Here is a 23,600-nt window from a genome sequence, read left to right as displayed (position 1 = left end):
CACACACATTTAGTGACTACATGTTTTCTGTATTTCCATACCACAGCTGAGGTAGTGGGCTGTAGCTCAGAAGCCTGACCAGACTGAAGAAGTAGACATACAATTTTACCATTTTTAAACTGTAAAACTGTTTGCAAAATTGTAAAATTATTTATAAAGACTTCAACTATTTGATATATAACAAATGAGCACAGATGCCATCCTTTGTTTTTCACAAAAGGAAGCAGCAGGTTTGTTACCTGCAAGGTACATGAAGTCCCACAGAACAGGCATGGCAGAGTGAGCTGGGACACAGGACAGTTCTTGTTTCCCAGCTTGGGGCCCTGCTCAGGGACTTACCACATGCTGCCTTTGATGCTGCTTTATCCTTCTGTCCAGCTGACCACGTGCCATCAAACATGAGAGGTAAATGTGTATGATCTCACCAAGACCACTCTAAGCTTTTAGAGGCTGCAGTCTAACCTGTTTCTCCAAATTACAGTCAAACAAGTATACAGTTTGAAACTTGAAACACCTTTCCTCATTGTGTATGTCCAGGTGTAATACAACGTTAGATCAAACACCCTCCCAGCATCTGAGAGTAGGATGTGTGAATAGTTGAGACAGCTCAGCATCTCACAGGAGCTAGAAGAGCCTTGTCCTTGAGTTTCTTCAAAAAACAAGAAGGTTTGGGAGAGGATTAACATTGATTTTTAAGAAATATTGGTATCATGTGGAAAGAAGAAAAAAAAAGGCAAAAAGTTAATTAGGTATTAAGAAGGTTAAAAGGGATGACCTAAAGGGATAGACTGGTATTGATTGCTCACAAAACAATGGAAGGCTGATAGGGATGTCATTTGCCATGAGTATGGTAGCATAATTAAGGTCATTCAGTAAGAATTACATAAAATAGGCTTTGTCACACAAATACCATTACTGCAAGAGATTAGAAATTTAGGTGACAATGTAAATAATACTGGCGTAACAGGCTTTGACACTTTGACAACTATTTTACATCATGGTGAAGGACCTTTTTAAAAGGTGTTTAAAACAAGTATAGAGTTATAAGAAAAAAAAGGTTTTAAAAACATCTTTTTTAAAGATGTTTAAAAAAGATGTTTAAAAACAAGTATAGAGTTATAAGAAAAAAAAGATGAAAAAAACTTGATACGAGTATCTAGTTCAACACCCATTGCTAGATTCTTGAATATAAAATAAATTGCAACTGAAAAGTTGGTTTGTACATTCCTAAACAGAAGTATTTCAAATGGCGTTGCACAGAGTTTCTATTCTTGGCTCAACTATAAGAAATACCTTTATTATTGAACTGAATACAAAAGAATCACTGCATTAGTGTACAAATTCTGGCAGCATGGCAGAAGGGATAAGAATGGGTCAGTTCCATACAGAGGCTGTGGTGCTTGAAATGCTAGTTTCATCCAAACAAAGAATATAGGTCAAACATCCAGATCTGGAAAAGCAGTACCCTGGAATTCAATGACTTACAAAAGAACTCTGGTTTAAGGGAAATAGCCAATGGAAAAAAAAAAAACCCAACTCATAACGTAACTGTGTGATTATGAGGGATAGTATGAACTTCAGATGTGTAAATAAGAATGAATCTCTGACAAGCAGGACAACTGTATACTGCCCAGCTGATACGAGCTAATTGGGTTTTTTTTTTTCCCTGATATTCTTCATCAGAAAATTCAATGTTCTCAGAGGAAGGTGAAGTTTAAATAAGAATTTTAGAAAAGAATATGAAGATGTTTTGATTTTCATGACACTTCTCTTGTGCTTTTAAATATACATTATTTGGTTTTAAATATAATATGATTTTTGCATATTTGGTGACATCATATAATATTAAAAATTTTAAAAATAAAACCTATTAAAAGTCAAACTGTAATGAAATGTCCCAAGTTTGCTGTCAGATTATTTTTGAGCCCATAGTTACAGAAATTGTCAACATCTTCTCTTTCTATTCTGTTTTGGGAGAAAGACTTTCTGAAAATCCATACCTTCTGTCAGCTGAGATTGTAATTCAGATATTGGAACCTAAGTACAATGTCAGTATTTAAGAATATAGAAAGCCAAGAAATGTTGTCAACAAACCACAAGAATGTTCCAGAGTTGCATTTCTTAAAAATACAGTTTGAAAGCAAGGGTTTGGATGCTTTCTTAGCTTATTAGATCAACAGAAACACAACAAAACCTAACATGGAAATCACTAGCTAAAGAAATTCTAATTAAAATTAAAGGAACATTTATTACCCATTGGAACAACTAAACTGAGATTACTGTAAATCAGTAATTTTTGCAGCCTCTCAGATGACATACTTTCCTAGAAGGCATGCTTGCAGCTCAGTGACAAACATAGGACTCAACACTGAATTTCTGCAGGGATGTCCTGCAGCTCACACTGTGCAGGAGGTTCTCACAGCTCCTGGGTTTCAGCCTGTGAGCTTGGGAAAAGAAAAAAAGCAGCTCTCAAGTCACTGCTGTGGTCAGGCAGCTGCCTTCTGTAACCAATACATGTTTGCTAGAATGAGCATCACTTACCAAAGGGCCTGACAGGGAGGAAAAGGGCCATAGTCAGCAGAATGAAGCACTCCCTGAAGACAAGAGATTATTTGCACAGAAGGAGATACTGTGAAACAAGCACAGCCATTCCACCTACCATACTATGGGCAAAGCACCTAACCTTCTAACACGGAAGGTTAAAGCATAACCTTCTATGCAGGTGCTAAAAAGAAAAAAAAATATTAGCAGATATTTTTAATGGTAATAAATCAGATTATAGGGAAACTTGTTTTAGCAGAACCCAGTGGGAGAAATTATTTCAGTTCACAATTCAGTAATATCCCTGGGGGAGCAGAGGACAAGCTAAAACCTGAAGTACAGAGAACTAAAAAGGAAAGAGAATGAACACACCCTGCTCCAACACACTGAACACTTGACATCACAAGAAAGACCCCTTCCCACACAGATCACCAGCACCTTACTTTTCCTCCCTGCCAATCAGTCTTTCTGCAAGTGTCACTGCAACCTTAGCTTTTTTTAAATATCACACCTGCCTGATAAATTGTTCCTCTTAAATTCATAGCAGTAGTGGTTTTACCTTAGAGCTTCAGAATAAGATATACATTTTTGCACATTGCTAATCTTAGCATAACTCATGTTTCAGGAAAGCAGATCAAATTGTGAAACTGTATTACAGTATAGGAAATCTTTCTTAATCTAGATAAAAACCCCGCTTCTTAGACCATATAGATCAATCATAAGCAATTTTTTTCCATTAGTATCAGATAAGCAATCATTATCATATCAAATCAAGCAATAAAATCTTCCTGATTTAATAGGAATTCAACAAATATAGCTAATCTGTATATATTCACCTCTCTCCAGCCTTAGACTGCAATTTCTCAGGCCAGAGACTGTCTTTTCCTGAATGTATGGAAAGTGGATAGCTAAGTGAAGGCACTGGCATAAATAAATAATGACATCACAATCACTAGGGACACTTAAATAAAATTATACTCTGATTTAACTATGAAGCTCCTCTTCCAAAATCCCAGATGAGTAATGATATTCAGAATTCTGCTTTACATTCATTTTATTTTATCAGGAGTTTCCTTCTAACCAAACAACTGGAACCATATCTACTCACCAGTGGTCAAGACAAGCCCTCTTGCCCAAGTGCTGTGGGACAGATTCTTCTCTATATACTGCTTCTATGCTCTTTTTACTTTCTTTTGAAAACACAGTATCACCCAGAACTTAAGAGAGAAGAACATCTTTGGAGAGTTGATTATTGTGATTATAGGATGCTTAAGACAATAGATGAAGCACTGAAACCACTGCAGGGAAAGAGAGCATGCCAAGGAGCACCAAGGAGCCTGCCAGCTCAGGGAAGAACAAAAGGAATTTCCCAGACATGAGGAGCCTGGATAGAGTTTGCTATAACTCAGGAAATTACTGAATCAGCTAAAGCAAGGACTCACCCAAAAGAGTAGAAATTGTTGCGATTTTTTAACTTCCCGTTTGCCTTTTTCAAGAGTTCCAGGGTTTCTAAATTTAAAAACTCAGTTTTTTAGGTTTTGTTCAAATAAATTTTGTCTTGTTTGAGATTAAAAAAAAACAACAAAAACCCACCTTTAGTCTAACTTGACTTAGAATACAACATAATACAAGACTGCCCGTTGCAGAGTCCCATCAGGGACGGAAAGATGACTGCCCTTAGTGCTGTCCCCACTATGAGAGCAAGGAGGGAGGCTTCACACTGGGATGCTTCACTCCTGTCAGAAGTGGAGCAGGAAGTGTGAAAGAAGGAAAGGAGTGGAAAAATACAAGATATTTTGACTGGTAACAGGCCTCCTCACCTCCCCACACACCAAATGTCTTCCTGCAGGGAAGACAGGTGCAAAAGAGAACAAACAAAAGAGAATGAAGAGGAAAAGCAAAGAGCAGTCAGAAGTGAAATGAAGGATAAAGGAAAGCTGGGAATCATGACATTGCTGGTTGCAAAAGAAAAAAGCCGAGCAACAGAACTATACAAGAAGGTCTTTCCTTCCCATCATCCAGGCAACTCCATCATCCCAAACTGAGTCAATCAAGTTCTTGTGATACTGAGTCCCAGAGCAATGAGACACCTATTGCTCTCATGAGATGATATAAGAACATCCAAGAACAGTGACAAAAGTTGGAGAAAAATATTCTACTGCAATTGGAAATGGTAAAAAATATGTTACACATCAAAAGTAGTCTTTCTTGAAAAATTATATTTAAAAAAAAAGATGGCATAAGTGCTCAACTCCTCCTTAACCCTCAGCAGCTGGAAATGAGAAGTGCTTCTTAAAAAGTAGTTTCTAATGCGTCTGATCTCTCCATGAAAAACAAAAGTTAGAATTGGCCAATGCTGTAAGGTAAACAAGTTTTTGTTGGTACAACTCTGACTTCAACTTTAAAATAATTCGTTTATACCAAAAAAAGAGCCACAACTGCCTTTTTCTTTAATCTCAAAGCTTGTCTTCATTTAAGTTTGCAGGATCTGCTGCCAGCTGAGACAAACTCTACCTCAAAAAAGGCATTATAGTTGGGGGGGTGGGGTACAGCATCACAGTCTTTCTTTCTTCTTTCAGTATATCAGCCAATATTTTCTCTGCAAGCAGGCCTGTACAATATGCAATAGCAAGACACAGTTTTCAACTTCTACATTCTTTTAGCTGTTCTTACTGTACATGTGTCACTCAAAATTAAGTAGAGAGAATGTCATTAATGTAATACATAAAGCCAAGAGAAAGTAAAAATTGCAATCATGTGGCCAAAAAATTCTCAAATTGGGAATCTAGATTTGCATTTTCTCCTGGAGCATTGCCATATATGAGTAAGCATCAGAACAGAAGGATGTGTCACATGGGGTTCACCAGGGGTCTGTCCTGCCTGCAATACACTCCAGGTTTTATTCAGAGAGTGCATATTAAATTTACAGATGGCAAGAACCTAAAAGGAAATGAACCTATTGCAAAGGAAAAAATACTGTGGACTAAAGAAGGAAGTAATGTCTGGGAAAAAGAAAACAGAATGCAGCCCAACAGGGACAAGGTGAAGATATTATAAGAGCAAATGAACCACACAAATACAGAACAGCAGACAGCCAATTAGAAATCAGTTGTCTAGAAAAGGACCTTGAATGACATAAAAGAGAAGCTGAACAGAAGTCAACATCAAGCTGTAACAGGTTTCTTAAGGTACCAACAGAATTATGCATGAGCCAGAATACAGAATGCAAAACCTGTAAAAGCCCTCTGCTCTGCAAGGCACAGCTGTGATACTGCCTTGCTCTCACAATACAAAAATAAATAAGTAAAAATTCAAGTGGGCCAACTGGAAGGAATGCATAGGAGAGTTGCAAGAGCAGTTCCAGGAAACATGACCCTGGAGGAAACACAGATCAGTGAGTTTTTGAGTCCAAACAAACTTAAGACCTAAACCTGATATGCTAACAGCCCTCAAGCACATAAAACACTGCTGCAGCAAGAGATTGAACAGTTTCCTACATTCATCCAGGAGAAGGAAAAAAGTAACAGGTTTAGATTTTAACACCAAGGCTTCCACCTCAAGCCAAGAGAATTTTCTGTTGGCAAGAATAATGAAATGTAATGAACTGCCTGAAGAAGAGGCCAGACAAGGCTTCCTTGAAAAAGGTCAGTTGACCTTGCCTCATAGTAAAGACAGACTCCTCATCTTCCCTGCACCCCCATTATTCTCAGCTTGCCTAAGTATTGTCAGAAAAAGACTTAACGTCCTGCATCCTTCAAAGCAATCTCTTCATCATGACCACCTGGCCTCTTTCACAGATTAAAAAAGGATGCCTTGCTGTGTTCCTGTTTCTCACCTTCCCCAGACCAGCTCTCAGGCTGTCCCTGGTCTGGAGCAGCTGCCTCCCCTCTCCGGATCCCTGTGCACGTGCCCAGCCTGTCTCTGTTTTCCCTGAGCAATGCTCTAGAGAGGACACAAAACCCTTTATGGATGATTAATAGCTGCCTTTCAAGGCTTAATGATTTGGCTACAAAACTACATCTTATAGATCAGTCAGCTAATCTAGACCTTGGCCAGCTCTCTTCAGCTCTTTCCAAGTGGCAGACTGAATATTTAGCCCAACATCTCTCCTCCTTTCAGTCATTTTTCTCCATTATCCACCACCTATTCAGACAACTATTCCCAAAGTTGCACCACTTGACTCAACAGATCATCTCCATTACATTACCAATGGGTAAGCAGAGAAACCTTAAGCCTTAATCAAAACAAACTGTCACTAAATACTCAGAAACAATTCAGGAATTAGTCCTGTTTCACAGTTCTGTGTGCTGTTTTCCAGTTTTCAGCTCTGCAATGATGAGACTGCATTTTATCTAAGCAAGAACACACCACTTTACTACACGTTAGGTAATGTATACAATTCCAAATGGCAGAAGTTCTTTCCTTCTGTTGCTGGAAAAAAGATGAATAATAATGTTAAAATTAGTTACAGCCAGTATGCGGTAGATGGACTGTTGCCATATGGTGGTTATGTAAATTAAGTGACAAAATAAGGATCTAGCATTTATAAGCAACTATTGCACACTTCAAAAGCCCAGCCTGCCTGTGAAATACCTAGGGGCTCCCACTTATGGGAAAAGATGACATCAAAAACTTGGATATTTTTCTGAGATTCTGAACAATTATTTCAAGGAAAACATAAGCCTCTTATTTGCCTAACATACAAAGAATATAAAGTCCAATCACCACTCCTGTGCATTACACAAAGTAGTCTTGTTGTCCAATTAAACACCTATTTTCACTTCGTAAAATTATGTCCCAACTCTGCATCACCATGTTGCCTGTCTGTACTTCATGGATGACTTAAATGCCCAAACTTAGGACAAAGACAATTTCTCTAAAAGCTATCAAAGCCACACACTTTTGCTGACTAGACAGGGAATTTAGGACCACCTTTAGGAGTCCTGACACTCTATGTGCTTGTCATTGAAACATAAAATGGGGGTACACCTGGCAAGATACTTCCCAAGCATCACAGCTCAGTAAACTTTAAATATTTTCAAGAGGCAGCATTTCAGGCTCCATGTGTAGTAGCTATCAAGGAGAAAAGTGATAATTTAAAGTATTTAATTTTTTTATTATTTCAGCAGGCAGGGCCACTAGGTATCAAACATATAATTGGATCAGAAATCAAAATACAGTTTCTTCTAAAGATGGGTCACTATTTTTAAAAAAAACTAGTTCTTATTTCTCAGGTTATAATGAAAACATAGCTCCTACTATGAAAAATAAAAGTTGAAATTAATTATGCTATATAACAGCTTCATGAATCCTTGACATACAGCACAGATTAGATTCTAGACTCCTACTGTCCCACCACACAATAACATTAGTATTTTTTCTCTAACCATATGCAGAGGTTAATTAACACAAAATCCTTTTTCCTTACTGGAAAAGGAGTCTTCAGGCTTTATTAGAAAAACAGGAAAGCAATTAACTAAAGATTAAAGGGGCTCCATCTGCATGAAGCATGATAGAAATTGCCAAAAGGAGCAGGAGACAAGTAACAGAGGATATAACAAAAGCGGAGTGGGGGGGACAAGGAGAGAATGAGCAACAGAAGGTTAATATTAAAATCCCAACTGGAGATCTTTTTCACTAACCTGTTGGAAGTCAGCCAGAGGGAGTAACTTTAATGTAGACACAAGCTTAGACAAAAGTCTGTGGACTCTGTTCAGGTCCGATTACCTGATCATAATGGTCCTTTCCACCCTCATAAATCTGAATTACACATGTTTGAAGACAAAAGGGAATACTAAGCAAAAAATCAAGAAGAGGTTTAAATCTAAGTTGAACTAAAACCTTTACATTATTACCATGATAGCAAAAGGCACATGTAAAAGGTATTACCTATAATCTTGACATCTCTAGCCAAGTATTTATCCCCCTATCAGTCCTCACAGGAAGTGCTATGTCTCATAGGAAGTAGCTGCTTGGCATCTTTCTGAGAAAAGACTACAAGACTGCCAAAATTATCATCCTCTTTGACTCTCCTATCTTAGGGTAACTCTGGATTCGTAACATATGATCTCCTCATACAGATTTCTAGCACTGGAACATTATTTAAAAGTCATAAAAGTCACACAGTTCTGACTGAGTGTATGTAACAAGCCATATTCCAGCACAATCTGATGGAGGTGGAAGTCTCAACTTACTCACACAACCAGGCCTTTTGCCCTATGGCAAATTGCAATACATCTTAACTGGCTTACTTCTGTCTACACAAAAGCTGACACACAGGCAAAGTCTTCCCTTGCAGCAGTTACTACAGGATCAGGAAGGGTCAGAGAGGGAGGTATGAACCCATAAGAAGGTCAGTAAGTCTCAGGGGGTCCCAAGGTCCCTTGACATGTTCTGCTAGAGCTGTCAAAGGTCCTGTCATGAGCACTGATATTACATTACATACTAGAGCTACTTGAAAGCCCATTTTGATGGAAATATGTAAATGTGAGCCACACTGCAAGCATGTCATATAGCTCCTACAACACCTTGGATGGATTTACCTGCTGTAGCTCCATGACAGACCACAACCAAAACCAGGTGCTGTTGTGCGCCTCACCATGGCTCATGTGCTGTCAGTGACCAGAGGGAAAGCTGACAACACAGAGCTTCTCAGGGGTCATTAAAACCTGAGTTCCTTAAGGATAGTGACTCATCTAGTAGATCAGCTGATAATGGAAGCATGACAGTCAATCTGGCAGGTGCAGCATCCTGTTAGTTCACCTCCGCTGCAGACAAAAATAGTCTGCATGTTGGATGAACAGCTTCTTCCTCATGATTCTATCTGGCCATCACTGATATTACAATTGATATCACCAGAATCACAATAGCCCTAAAAGAAGAGCCTAGTCTCATATAAACTCTCTTTTCTCTTTAGATAAAACAGAATTTGATTGAATAGTGTTGTCTTTGTTAAAAATTGCAGGGTACTATAACAGAGATAGGCTACTCAACTGCTGTTTTCAGCTAAAACAGAAAGATCTAAAAATCCCAAGTGAACAGAAAGGACTGAAAAATCATGATGGTACTGGTAACATTTCACTCACCTTAAGAATACACAAACCACAGTAAGAAAACAATAAACTAATCTAGCATTGTTGCAAATCAAACACCTTCCTATGCTGTCAGATGTCTGTTAGAGACATCTGGTTGTTAGGTGTATTCTGTGATTGCAACAGCTGTACAGGGAAAAGCAGGGATGGATATGAGGATGGAATGATCCTCCATCTAAAGTTCTTCAGAGCCTGCAGCATACTCTTTATGGAGCTGAAGTCTGAACTATTTGCACACCTCCAAGCTTATAATGAGCAATAGATGTGACCTGGTTGAAAGGGGCTGTCTGCAAGCAGACACAAACAAAAGGCCAAAATAGGAAAGGCCTTTTGCCATTCCTGGGAATGGCAAAAAACACATATTTTCTTTTTCTCAGAAAGGGTCACAGCATCAAGGAAGCTGGCTAAGATATTGCATTAACTGTAGGTGCTGCAGACAGTGAAGAGCTGGGGTGCAGCAGGAACACCCCAGGAAGCAGCACAGGAGAAGCTGGGACCTGGAGTGATCATGACACCAGTGAGCTGGGAGCCTCCTCACTGACTCAAGGCACTCTCACAGTACCCATGCAATGCTAGGCTTTGGTGTACAATTTAGGCATTCAAGACTTCTGGAAGTTCAGAACTGCAGATATAACCACTGCAGAGAGCTCGTTTTCAGCAAATTCATCATTTCACATAAACATTAAACTGTGCACTGTGTGAATCCAATAAATCTGACACAAAGAGCTACAGAATGCTTGCACACGTAAATGGGTCCACAGACAACAGATTGGCACCTACACATTAAATCCTCTATGTCCTGAAGAGGTCTGATTTGACTGTTTACAACCAGAATAATCAAGCTCACTGCAGATGTTTTAATTAGTATACATACACATTTCTTTACAGGCAGAATTAGAAGCTGTGAAAAAGAGGTGCTCTAATGTGGCACAACTGGTTTTAGCCATCGTCCAAAACACAGAACAGTCACTACACTATATACTGACCTGTATATGCCTCATTATAGCTACTAACACAGTATTGTATTCCCTGCAGTTACTGCTTAGAATATGAGATACTGAGATATTTTCCATTTTGAAGAAGAAAAAACAAACAAGCAACAGTAACAACAACAACCACCTCAAGACAAAACTGCACAAAGGCTCATTTGGAAAACATACTCACTGCTTTTCAATTAATATTATTCTTTCTTTTGGCAGAAGCTGTGTTAACTTGCAATTAGGGGTCATCTATACCTAAAGTATAAAAGAGATGGTATCTATCTGCACACATGACCCATGTTTCTCCTTTCCAAACAATAAGTCTGGGAATAAAATAGTATTTGAGGTCTGAAAACAACATGTTAATAGACGCTAAATAACATAACAGTGCAGACATTTCTATTTATGGTATGTCTTCCACATTCCCAAGATAAAGTTTCTGCATTTCAAAAGGTGGAGGTAATCTTGTGTTCAGCATTTCACTTTTTAAACATAAAGGTAAGTTAAATGAAGCTTAGAGGAGGTGAAAGACATTAGAAAAGTACAAATCCTCTCGATACTCAGCAAGGGAGTAAATAACAAAAAAGGAGTGCTTTGAGCTGCACAGGTTGTGCAGCTAATTTTGAGAGAGCACCTTGGCAGGTGACACTAGCCCCTCTACAATGCATTGTCCCCAGCTATTCCACAGCCTCGGGGACAAAGAGCAAGTGCAATCAAGCAAACCGTAAGTCTCCATCCTTACAGACACCATTCAAGAATTTCAAATGTCACGACCTGCGAGCCGCTCACAGGTCTCACGGTAGTGACCCATCCGTGTGTGACAGTCCCAAGCAAACCTTTCCCAGGGCCCCGTACCGGCTCGCAGCAGCCGAGCCCGGCCCCGGCCCCGGGCGCGCTGAGGGCGGGCCGCGCGGCGCTGCCCCCTGGCGGCCGGGCCCGGGAGCGCCGCAGAGGCCTTCCCCGAGAACAGCCACCACACAGCCCGAAACCATTATCTGCCTTCCATTCTCCGACAGCCAGAGCAGCAGCTCAGGCGGCGCAGGGTGACTGCCCAGCTCACCCTTTCCATCCCAGAAAAGGACCGAGGTGTGCTCCAGGTGTTGTTGGGCTTCCTTGGCACTGACTCCCCACCGACACTTGGGCTCCTTTCCTCAAAGGCCAGTGCAAACCTGAAAAACCTTATTCCTCACCAACCTTGAGCTGCTCCCACAGAAAGATTTTCTTTCTGTTCATCTGCTTGCATCCACCACTCCAAAAATGAGATTTCTTCCAGGCTCAAGGTCTTCTGACTCCTCTTCCAAAGTCTCCGTGGTCCAGGGAAGAGGATGTGGCATTATGGCAGGGTACAGCCACGGCCCAATGGTAACTACAGCCCTACTGCCCCTCCTGCCCACAAACAAAACACCAGCACAACGCCTGTCACTCCTCAGACCAAGGCAAAGACTAGAACTGCTTTTTAAGGCAGTGAATGATGTAGGAATTACCCTCTTCTTCTCACATGCGCCTAGAATAAGGCAGCTCAAAACAAAAGCACCAGCACCAAGTGCTTTCATGAGTCTTGCCATAGTTACCTTGTTACTCTTATTAATTTTATTTATTGATTCAATATTTTTTGCTCCAAAATTAGAAAGTGCAGCTCCAAAGGCAGCAAGCCCCTTTGAAGAAGAGAAACCAGGATTTGGTAATGATTTGAATTTAGTTACATGCTACCTTCAACCTCTCCAAACAGTTTAATAACTAAGTAGAAAACAATCCAAGAGCACCAAACTGCAAATGAAAAAGAATAAAAACAGCCACAACACAAGAGAAAAATAAACACTTCACTTCTAATTCAGGAACACAGAAATAGTGAGAAAATAGAGCTGGACGGGGCCTGAAAATCTTGAGCCATTTATCAGGTGCCTAGTGTAGGGAAAGAAATATTACTTCTGGCAGTTTTCTCTAATCTATTTTTAAAGGCATAAATATAAGAGGGTCCACACTCTTCCTGCCTAGATCTCTTCTTGTCTTTTTCAAAATCACTCTCTAGAAGACTCCATAACCAAACTCTGAACGCCCAAATCAGTGGTGTTTGGATCACCTCATCCTCCAGAAAAAAAAAAAAAACCACTGACCCAACACTATCAAACGCCAAGCATTTTTAAAGCAGCTTTCAAAACAGAAATAAAAAATTCTACTTCAAAAAATTAGGAGTTTAAAGAAGCTAACATGATAGATAGATAGATAGATAGATAGATAGATAGATAGATAGATAATTCAGGAAAATTCAACCACAGCCAAACAGTAAAATACTAAAAATTGAACTGGGAACTACACAGGTGAGTAATGGAAATATAAAAATGACAGCAAGCACCTTCCACAATGGAAGAGACTTTTTATGAAAGAATAAGATAATTGTCTTGTAGCTGTGCAAATGTACTTATCAAAGTGACATTGTTATATCCGTTCCTTCTTTAATAGAACTTAACTCACATATGAGCCTTACCCCCTCAAAAATGTTTAAAAATCTATTAGGAATTCTACTACTTTTGCATTATATTGCCCGGCGTTATACTGCTGTAGGCAAACAATCTACTAAGATGAGAAAATTAGCTCTAGGACACAAAAACTTTTTTTTTTCTGCTTTTCAAGATGGAAAAGTATGTTAGTCTGTTACCAGTCTTGTGTTTAAGCCAAGAATGCTAATAGTTTGCTGGCCATTTCCAATCATCACCCCACAGCTGTGGGTCAGTCCACAGCTGTGCAGGCACTCAGTTTCAAAGGCATCCTCCACACTTCTCAGTACATTTCTCCAAGACAAAATTTCTTTCTGAAAGTCACAGTGAAAAGATAACCGAGTACCTGACTCTGCATTGCTGTGATCAGTTACTTACATTGACAGAGAGAAAACAAGGAAAGCAAACATCCTACCACTGCACCCAGATAAGGTAACTGTAAACTGAAAGACAGCTTGCTGAAAATAACTCTTCAAAGTGGAATATCTCCAGTATCTTGAATAGCAGAAACACAAATTCTGGAGTTAAAATCATGAAATAATGATAATTAAACAGTAACTCAGAATAGCAAATGCCAGATGAAGTACAATTTATGAGGCATTTGCATATTATTGTACTGCAAAAACAATGACCTGCACAAACTGAACGGATTCCAGACCAAGCATCAGGACATTACTGACACTTAAGTAAACAGTCCCTTCAGTCTTTTCAGTGTCAAACACCATTTTTACAATGCCTAATTTGTTCACATATGCAAGTGATCCAATGCCTAATTTGTTCACATATGCAAGTGATCCTTGAGGAAGCAAATGGCAATATTTATGTACAGAGACTAGAATCACGATCTGTTCAGCTCTGAGCAGGTCAACAAAGTCATGGCCCTTGTTTTCCTCGCTTACACTAATGGGAACAAGTACTCTGAAACAGCACAGATATAAGCCTTGTCAACCCAGCCACCACCTAATGTACTACCAGTTTGACACCATGCAGAGAAATGTCTCATTGAATTTGGAAAGCCATTGCCACTTTTATACCAGAGACAGATTATTAATTTCCTTATCTGTCAATACCATGAATGTATTTTTGATAGAAAATGCAGCTTTACACACTTAAAGGATGATGTACCCATTTTAGGCTTGTTCATTCTTAGGTAGCTGTTTCTTCAGAGAGTAGGAGTTGAAATTTAGATGTACATTGTGAAGGAAGCTGATTAAAATTTACACATCCATTTCAGTCTAAGACTCACCACACCTGCCTTGCCACAAGACAGTAACTTCAAAAAATCCCTTTGTTTGCTGCAGAAAGTCACAAGCTGAGAACTACAAAACCACAACATCCTGAAGAAGAAAACATCTGAGCAACAGAGTGAAAAAAATGTAAGCACGTGTACAGATAAGATCTGCTGCAAACGCTGGACTGCGCTTTTCGGTCTCTGCTCTGCCACTGAGCCCACTCAGCTCTTTCAGATAACATCAACAGCCATGGAAGATCATCAAAGCAGATTGTTTGTCCCTAATAAAGGAGCAGACTGTCAGGCTCAAAGCATATAAGTAACGTGAAAGAGCAAATCCAGCTCAGGCAAGAGAGCTGAACCAGCTAGCACTGGAAAGTCTTGTGCTGCAAACACAGACCACATACATCCAAGCTGCCTTAGACTGAAACGGCAAGAAAGCACCAAAACAAAAAGTACCAGTATTATCATAGCCTATCTTCTTCAGTATTTTGTTCTAAAAGGGTAACAATAACAAGAGTTCCTCAGTTAAAAAATGGAACAAAATGCCAGTATGAGCAGTGTTTGTCAAAAATACAGCAAGGGCTGACCACCAGTGTGAAGTGTTCACTCCACAAGTGCCAAATTTTTAATTAAAAAAAAAAAAAACAAAAAAACATTTATTACAACAGAATATTACAAAGAACTAGCTTCAATGATCAACAAATAAAACTTTACAAAATGCAAACAAAGTAGTTTCTGACTGTGGAGTGACAGATATCCCAATTTTACAAATACAACATCTTTTGTTTATGCCCACTTAAAAATCATTTCCAGTCTGCTTTATTTTCCATCAAATACAGTACATTTATCCAAACAAAAGCATGTACATTCAATATAGAACATGTTGAGCAAAGCTACAATCTTAGTTCCCATTCACAGTATTTTTAGTGCAATGCACTAACAGGGCCAAATAATTCTCTATCCATAAAAGCATTTTTACTCCTGATCTTCTGATCAACATTTAGATATATTTTATACAAAAAAGTATATATGAACATGAGGCACCTCCCTAAGTAAGGGAGTGAACCGATATAAAAAACACGGTATTTCTTCTGATGTACAATACTCTTCAAATTGTAGCAATTTGACACAAATCACTAAACAAAATATTTTCTAAAAGGTAAAAAATAAACAAAAAAACCCAAACAAAAAAACCCAAACAACAATTAAAAAAAAAAAAACTGAAACAAAACCCACGATTGCATGAAACCTGCCAAGAACTTCATAATGGTAGGCATGCACCTGTTTTACTACAATCTTGATTAAAAGGTTAAAAAAGGTATCCTAAGCATTTTCCAATTACACAAAGTCAAGTGCTACCCATACTGGTAATTTATGATTTTGAGAGAAAATATATTTTGAGTTTCTCCCAAACTATCCTCCCTTTTTATTAATATTTAATGAAATAAGCTAACATTATAAGTGGTTGTGCACAGATTGTCTATAATACATCAGCAAATATTCACTACCTTCATATTAACATTAGTGTGTTGATCTTTCAAAAAATAAACTGAAAAAATAAACTGCAACTATCATTAAAGTGCTTGTGTATAATTTTTTAAAAAGTTAAAGAATAGAGGAATGTGGATATTCTTGTAAACTTTTTAGATGTTTACAAAGTTTTCCTGTGAACCACATATGGAAACAAAATGGAGGTCTTTGAAGCAACTTCAGCACAGTGAAATTCAGGATGTCCCTAAACTGGGAAATTAGTCAATATGAACAAACTGAATTTATGGCAAATACTAAAAATTAGTAGAATTCAGCCAATAAACACTACATTGTTTGCTCTTATACATTCATTTGTAATAAATTTAAAACAGTGTATAATACAACATTTCCCAAAGTAGGATATCACATCAAAGTTTGAGCTGTCCATCAATTAGCACTGCCAGGGAGGACCAGCATGCACCATGAGTTTTCTGAAGACTTCCTAAATGAGGAAAATCCACCTTCTTCCAACGCTGCTGCTCATTAACTTGTCTCTGGTATACTCTTTTTCAATTTCAGGAAGTTTGTTCTATACTGGGTCAAACTACAACTACATAGAGATAACTGCTAATTTAGGGGCATGTGCATTTCACTTCAACTACTTCAGTTTTGGGAAGTGGTATTGTCCTACAAGCAGTCAGAATGATTATTAATATTGTAAGGAAAAAAAAAGAGCTTATGAAAATATTTTCTCCTTATAGTACCATTATCAAGAATTAGAAGTTCCACCAACAAACTAAAGTCTTTTTCATTCAAATGAACTTCAAACTTTCCGAACATCACTTGAGCCTATCTGAAGAGAAATGGGAATAAATTAATACTTTGAGTTCACCCATATAATTATCTTTTAAACTACACAACATAAATAATTTACAAGGTTACATTTTTACTTCGTAGACAAAATGTAGAAGTCACTCCCCCTCTAGAATTCAGCATAATTCAGGGTTCAACTCAGTTAATTTTTGAAGTTCTGCCTAATTTGGTCAGGATTTATTAGATGGTCACGAAAGCACCACATCACAATTTAATATAACCAGGTGGTTAGTCACTGTGAAAGCTGAACTCAAATTGAATCACCTCCCAGAAAACAGAGTTTCAGAGTTGAAACATAGGACAAGGCACATATACTTTGCTTTCTTTTTGCCAAATATGCTAGAAAGATGATGCTGCATAAGGATGTTAAAAACTCCTCAAATTATCACTAGTCTCTCTTCATCATACTTTTGTACAATCCCCAACCTTCAGCCATCAGTTGGTCAGTGTGAAATACAAAGTGACTGCACACAAATATTTTCTTTTTTAAAAGGTCCTCTAAAAATAGGCCATGGCAAGGCCTATGGAAAACTGAGTAGCTACAAATACAACCTCTCCAAGTGTAAAAAATTCCGAGAGCACCACATAAGCAAAAGTTTAGAAAATTCTAGGGCAGACATCAATACACATCAATGCTTAAAGCAAAAACCTTGATAAGATTTGAACAATTTAAAAAAACTAAATGACCACAAGTCTCCAAATCTGGGCTTATATAAATAAGCATTAAAAGAATGGAATTCTAAATTTGATGACTTCAAAGGTATTTGCAGACACCTAACTCATAATGATTTTAAATCAAAACAACTAAGCAACCAAATTACATTTTAAAAAACTGTTCTGTGCACTTTTCTTGACAGTGTGTTGGCAATGCACATTAAAATAAAAATTTAAATTTACTAATGCTAATTCCAGTAAATTCATAGAGATTTTTTCTGTTATCAGCTTTTACTTTAGTACTTTTAGTACTTCTTCAAGTGGTCACAGCAAAGTTAATTAAATGAGTTAAGTTATTCAAACCAAACAAAATTACTGTTAATCTTAAAAAATTACTATTTTAAAAATGTACTTATATTAGCCTTATTACAGCAGATGTCTTAAGACAGTTTAAAGAGTTGACTTAGTACAGTTTAATCTAAATTCCATCTTTCTACAATGACAAATTTAGATTTTAACTCTTTTCCAAAATGCTAAAAAAAAAAGAAACAAATTTGACATCTACTTTTGCATTTAAATCACTAAACCATAAAATCTATGGGAAAAAATAGGTTGCCAGCAATAAATCAACAACAGCAAAAGAAATGCAGTAGCATTGTTGGGTTTTTTTGTTGTTTTTTTTTTTTTTTTTAAAAAAAAAAGGACAAAACAATCTCTCTTTTTCCTCACCAGACAACAGCTTTAGATCTTGTACTTCTGCCTTTGGTTTTACTTTCTTCAGGTGAATGAGATACGTTTGCTTTGTGGGTTTTCTTATGATGTTCTAGAAAAGCCTTTCTGGCAAATGCTTTCCCACATTTATTGCATCGGTGCAGAGAAAAGTTTTTTGTTACTTTTACTTCAATGCCAACATCAGCTCCTTCATACTTTTTATTGGGAGAATTAGAGGTGACATCCTGTTTTGAACCAATCTGTTTTGCTTCATCCTTCTGAGAGCCTCTTTTTGTCACCTTATTCAGAACAAGATCAATTGGCTTCTTTATTGCTCTTATTTCTAAACTTGCCGTTATTTTCCCAAGGTAGCGCGGTGACTTTTTATGAACCACAGTTATGTGTCGGATCACATCGCGCTTGCGACGCGTTTCGTAAGAGCAGAGCGGACACCTGTAGTATTTAACATAAATATTATTTCCATCTGTGTGTAATTCAATGTGTTTTGTTAAATTCTGTTTAGACGTAAATTGGCGCTTACAGAGTTTACAGTAAAGCTGCTTGAAGTCAAAGCCAGCTGAAAGTTTTGGCTTCCTGGCCTTTTGCTGGCCACCTGCAGCAGATGCATTGGTTGATTTAGGGGTTGATTTAGTGGTTGATTTGCAGGTTGATTTAGTGGTTGATTTAGAAGTTGATTTAGGGGTTTCAGGGTCCTGTTTAACCTTATTTTTTTGTGCTGACGGTGTGTTTTTTTTCTCATTTGAATGATTTGTTCCCTTTAATTCATTCTGTGGAGAAAGCACAATGGAAGGGGGTGAAGGTTCTACAGAATCTGCTGGTTCAACTTGTATTTCTGTGCCATTGGTAGTATTGTTGGGTCCTTTCTCTCTTTTAGAGTTCTTTCCAGAAAGAGTTATCTTGTGAACAATTTGCATATGCCTTTTCAGCATTATCTGTGAACTATATTTTCTCTTGCACAGAAGGCATTTGCATGCACTTAAATTGTATTCAGCCTTTGAAGACGACTTTTGTTTTCTGGTCTTAAGAGATTTTTTAGCAGAAACTGTATCCAAGAACAAAGGTTGCCCAGGCTTTGTAGCTATATCAGGAGTAATGGAATCCCTTCTTAATCCTCTATGAACTTCATCAAAATGCCTCCTTACATTGGCTTTTGTGGCAAATGATTTATAACACACAGGACAACTTCTACCTAATGTGACAAGAACATTCTTATTTCGTCCTCTTGCAGAGCACTGGTTTGGTTTCTTTTTTGTTTCTATATACTTCTTTAGTTCTTCCATCTTTTTTTTGTGTACTTTTCGAATGTGCCGGCGTACACTGCGTCTTGAATGAAACTCCTTCCTACAGAGGCAACAAATCAACTGGTGGCCATAATCAGAATTATCCAGAGAGTCCAAGTCAGGATTTACTGCTGGTGGCTGTTCTTCGGGAGTAGGTATCACCTTGTTTGTAACAGGATCAGCAGGAGGTAATTCTACAGTATCCCCAGCTGGGACTGGGGCTGGAGCTGAAACAGTCTTGGGTTGCTCAGTGCTGGGTTCCTGGATCTGTACTGGAGCTTGATCAGGGGTATGGCTACTTTCTATGTTCTCATCTGGGCTAGCAGTCCTTGACACATATTGAAATACAGCATTTTGATTAGTTTCTATAGGTTCCAACGTAATTATATATTCTTGCTTATCTACCCTTGGATAGATTGCTTCAAGAAGGTCATTTATGGCTTGACTCTGCTTATCTTTCGTATCTGGGAGGTCTGTGAAAAGAGGAAAGGGTATTTTTTAATGATTTGGTAATTTCCAATTATTTAAATTTCAAAGTAGCTTTTAACCAGTACGTGAATTAAGTCCACAAATTTCCACAAATCCTCTTTTGTACTCTCTGACCACTCAACAGCTTTGAGTAATCATTGCAAGTTGCCTGTTCATTAAAAGCCAGCATCGGAAATAACCCTCCTGGCGTGCTAATGTGAAAGCCACCTGAACTAAAAATTTGTATGACTGGAATTAAGCTGGTCTTTAAAAAACTGTATCAATTGCAAGAATAACATCATTCAACTAAGCTTCTTCTGCAGGTGTGCAACTAAGCCTGAAGCATCATTAAAAACCGATTTTCCTACTGTGGGATATAGGCACTCTCAATAAAGGAACCTAATTCTGGAAATAAGCTCTTCTCTGTGAATTCTGAACAATCCTTACCAAAGATGAAACATCTGTGTAACCTGAGCATTGCATAAAGATATAAGTAGATAATATTTTACAGGTCTCAGTAATATTCTCTCTTTAATGCCAAATTAGTTCAGTGCTCTAGTTCCCAGTGTGACAGTCGAAGCATCCGCAATGGCAAAACCAGGAAGCTGGGGTCCTACACCAAAAAGGTGAGGCACTGAGATGACACAGTTCAAATTATTGTGGATAATTTTAAAGATGTGAGTCCTGGTAACAGCTAATTAAAAACCCACAGTGAGAGTTATTCCTTCCACACACCCAACAATACATGGAAAGTGTCAGTACAAAAAATAAGCTGTTTTGTTGCTCCAAACCCATTTTTTTAACACTGAATTCTTAACAGCTTTTACAGTCAGTTTCAAATGAGCCTATCTATACAGTTTTTACCAAGAGTAAAAATTCCTTTCGATTTTATAGCACCTTTTAAGACTGCTTCATTAGGATATTGAGTGCATAAATTTTTCACCATGGTGTGCTGAACTTTGATTCCCGCCTTTTGTTCACTATCTTTTATTTATTGAAAAAACTCCCACTTAGTTCAATAACTATACTCAATTTTATATACAGCACAAGTACTTAAACAGTTTTATTCAGATTGTGTAGTATTATTCCTTTTATTTGCTCTTCTCATAGTGAACAGTGGAAGTTATTTTATTTGTATGTCAGTTGCATGTTATTTCATATTAACATAAGACAGTTAATCAGAAAGTTAAATGAAGGCTAGAATGCCAGGAGCTGGATATTAAGTCTTTGCTCAGGGTAATCTTACTTTGTTTAGAAACTATTACATCTAAAGTCACATGCACTTCTAACCTTGCTTTGAAACTACAAGTCACCCCGTGTCACAGGGAAGCTCTGTGACTCTCTAACTGGCCAAGCAAGCTCATTTAAGTACCAGCCTTTTCACCTTCTCCTTTCAGCTGACACCATGTGCAAAAACAATCAAAGCATATCTCTGTTCCTAATTCTGAAATATTGAGGCAGGAAGGCATTAATTAGGAAAGAAAAATCCTCATTGCACCTATACTGATCTAGAGAAGAGATCAAGATAATTAGCTTTACAAACACTTTTGAATGCTGACACATTTCCAAATTAATCAACTTTACTCAGATTAACAAAAAATCATCACTGTAATGAGACTGTAATAACTTTTTTTTTCCACAAAAAATATAGTTCTTAGCTTTTTTCTCATCATTTAAGTAACTTCTTTTAGTAATAAAGCTCATTTTCCACAACAAAGATGTTGGGCTAGGCATGATCACATAGGATATGCTAATGCAGCATACAGTGAAGTGAAGCAGGGGAGAAGAGACAGCATTATTCAAGCACAGATCCTTAAAAAAAAGGGTAAACTTTTAGTCTGTGTTTCATACTGACTAAAACCAAATGACTGCGTCCATGACACAAGCACTGTATTCTCTCAGTACAGGAGAATATTAAGGATTGACCCAGGTCACTTCACAGGAGCAGCCAAAATTCATCAGAGATATGATGGCCTAAAACTGAAACAGCCTGTTAGAGTCACTGTCTTCTGTGAGATTCACTTCCCAGTCCTTTGACATGCTTTTGGTATCTTTCACAATAAAGGACAGATGGGAAACAAAAAGGGGAAGAAGGAATAAAAAGTGTTAAAGAGTGACATTTAATTAAAGGCTAGATGTATAAACTAGCTATCTATTTATGATATTGGCATGGCTCTTGGTTGTTAGTTCATATGAAGTCATTACTGTCATTACTGTAGCTCCTTCAATAACATAAAAGTGATCTACATACATTACTACAGAAATTTAGATCCATCTTGGATTTTTGCATTTTGTTTCAGGTATATTTGTGTAAATAGTAATGAAAGACAAATTTTTCAACTTCACATAGCTTAATTAAACATTGAAATTAATAAGACTTACTATCATCCATCTGAAGACTTGGAGGACAATAAAACTTTTTATGAGTAATTAAATTTGGTAATCCTCTGAAGAGACTCCGGCACAATTTACACTCAAAAATGGTGTCCACATCTCTTAACAAGATATGTTTAAGTTGTTTCGTTCCTGTAATAAAATAAATATTACACTTATGAAAGGCTTTCTGTTCATTTCTTAATTCACATCATCCCATGAAAGTGGAAACATTTTAGACCATGAATAATTACAACAGCATTTTATCTTTTGGTAGTGCTACTTCATTTGTACTGGAAGTTTATGACACATGTTCCAAGTTTCACTATGAAGACAAGACTGGGATGAAAAAAACCCTCAAGGATTACACACATCACAGTTTACAGAGAAAGTACAATGATTTACAATGAGAACTAACATCTAACATTAGGGAAGAGTTCTTACTACGATATTTGGTTGTTGTAATACAATTGCCCATTAGGAAAGAATAAGCACCTAGAGCATTTAAAGAAGCCTGTAGTATTTTTTTCTTTAGGGTTATCCTACAGTGCTATCAAAACAAGACACACACAGCTATTTCGTATAGAAATGGCACCTGGTAAAGCAAAAAGCTAAAGGACTGAATAGATCAAAGAGAATAACTAACAGGTCAAGAAATGTTACTACACTTAGATATCTGACCCAAGTCTAAGATGATGATACTTAGACGAGATAGTAGAAATGTAGGCATATTTTCAGCCTGAATAAAGGAAAATAGATACAATTTAAATCTGAAAGATCTCTATTAAAACATAGAATGTGATAAAATGTGCCAGCTTTCCAGACTATTATGCATTGTATATAAAGATAGTTAGATCTAGCACTGTTGAAGTATTCCAGCTCCTGCTCTTTTTTTACTTTTAGTCCTTAATTTCTCATTTCATGAAAATTATGAATGTAAGGACTAAAATTACCAAGAGATTACTAAATGATGCTTACCCACTCCAAATTAGAAAAGGAGCACTAACTACCCAAATTCAGCTATTTTACCTATCTTTATTTTTCTTAGAATTTAAATATTCAAAACTAATCAAACAAGGAAAAATATAATGACCTGGACCATCAATAAATAATATCAAACACCTACGGAAAAGCAGCAGCAAGACGTTCTTCAAGCTGAACTACAAGGTCAAGTGTTCTGTCATCTCATCACACTTCTGTTAAGAATTCCTTTCAAAGTTCAAACACACTGCAGAGCTATTTTCTAAATTAAAATTTTCAAATATTAAAAAATTCATAATAGGCAATAGTTCTTCAGTAGAAATGGGTCTTACCGTGAAAACTTATTTCTTGGTGCAATAAAGCTTTCTAAATCTGAGTTTCAGCACAGCAGTGTCTTCTTCAACAGTTCCTTAAAAGTGGTATCCAAA

The 23,600-nt window shown here is 37.5% G+C and overlaps 1 protein-coding gene and 1 long non-coding RNA gene across 9 annotated transcripts in view; one reads left to right on the top strand and one right to left on the bottom strand.

Annotated features, from left to right (window-relative positions):
* ZNF800 (zinc finger protein 800) overlaps positions 1-23,600 on the bottom strand; it is a 50,367-nt gene that overhangs the window by 21,241 nt on the left and 5,526 nt on the right. For 7 of the 8 annotated variants that reach the window (XM_064422223.1, XM_064422225.1, XM_064422217.1 and 4 more), the window contains exons 4-5: positions 22,201-22,344; positions 18,068-19,823 (exon numbers count right to left, since the gene is read on the bottom strand). In XM_064422223.1, the coding sequence (XP_064278293.1) occupies positions 18,068-19,823; positions 22,201-22,344 (1,900 nt within the window). Of the gene's footprint in view, positions 1-15,312; positions 16,665-18,067; positions 19,824-22,200; positions 22,345-23,600 lie in introns of those variants that run through there. The other variant, XM_064422224.1, reaches the window with a different exon arrangement.
* Positions 11,449-15,003, top strand: LOC135301782 (uncharacterized). Its single transcript, XR_010363516.1, has 2 exons — positions 11,449-11,698; positions 14,409-15,003. It is a non-coding gene; the product is annotated as an uncharacterized LOC135301782 (long non-coding RNA).

The sequence above is a fragment of the Passer domesticus genome, chromosome 5 (assembly GCF_036417665.1).
Source record: "Passer domesticus isolate bPasDom1 chromosome 5, bPasDom1.hap1, whole genome shotgun sequence".
Lineage (NCBI taxonomy): Eukaryota > Metazoa > Chordata > Aves > Passeriformes > Passeridae > Passer > Passer domesticus.
The sequence above is the reverse complement of the archived record's forward strand: the minus strand, read 5'-3'. Positions and strand labels throughout refer to the sequence as shown.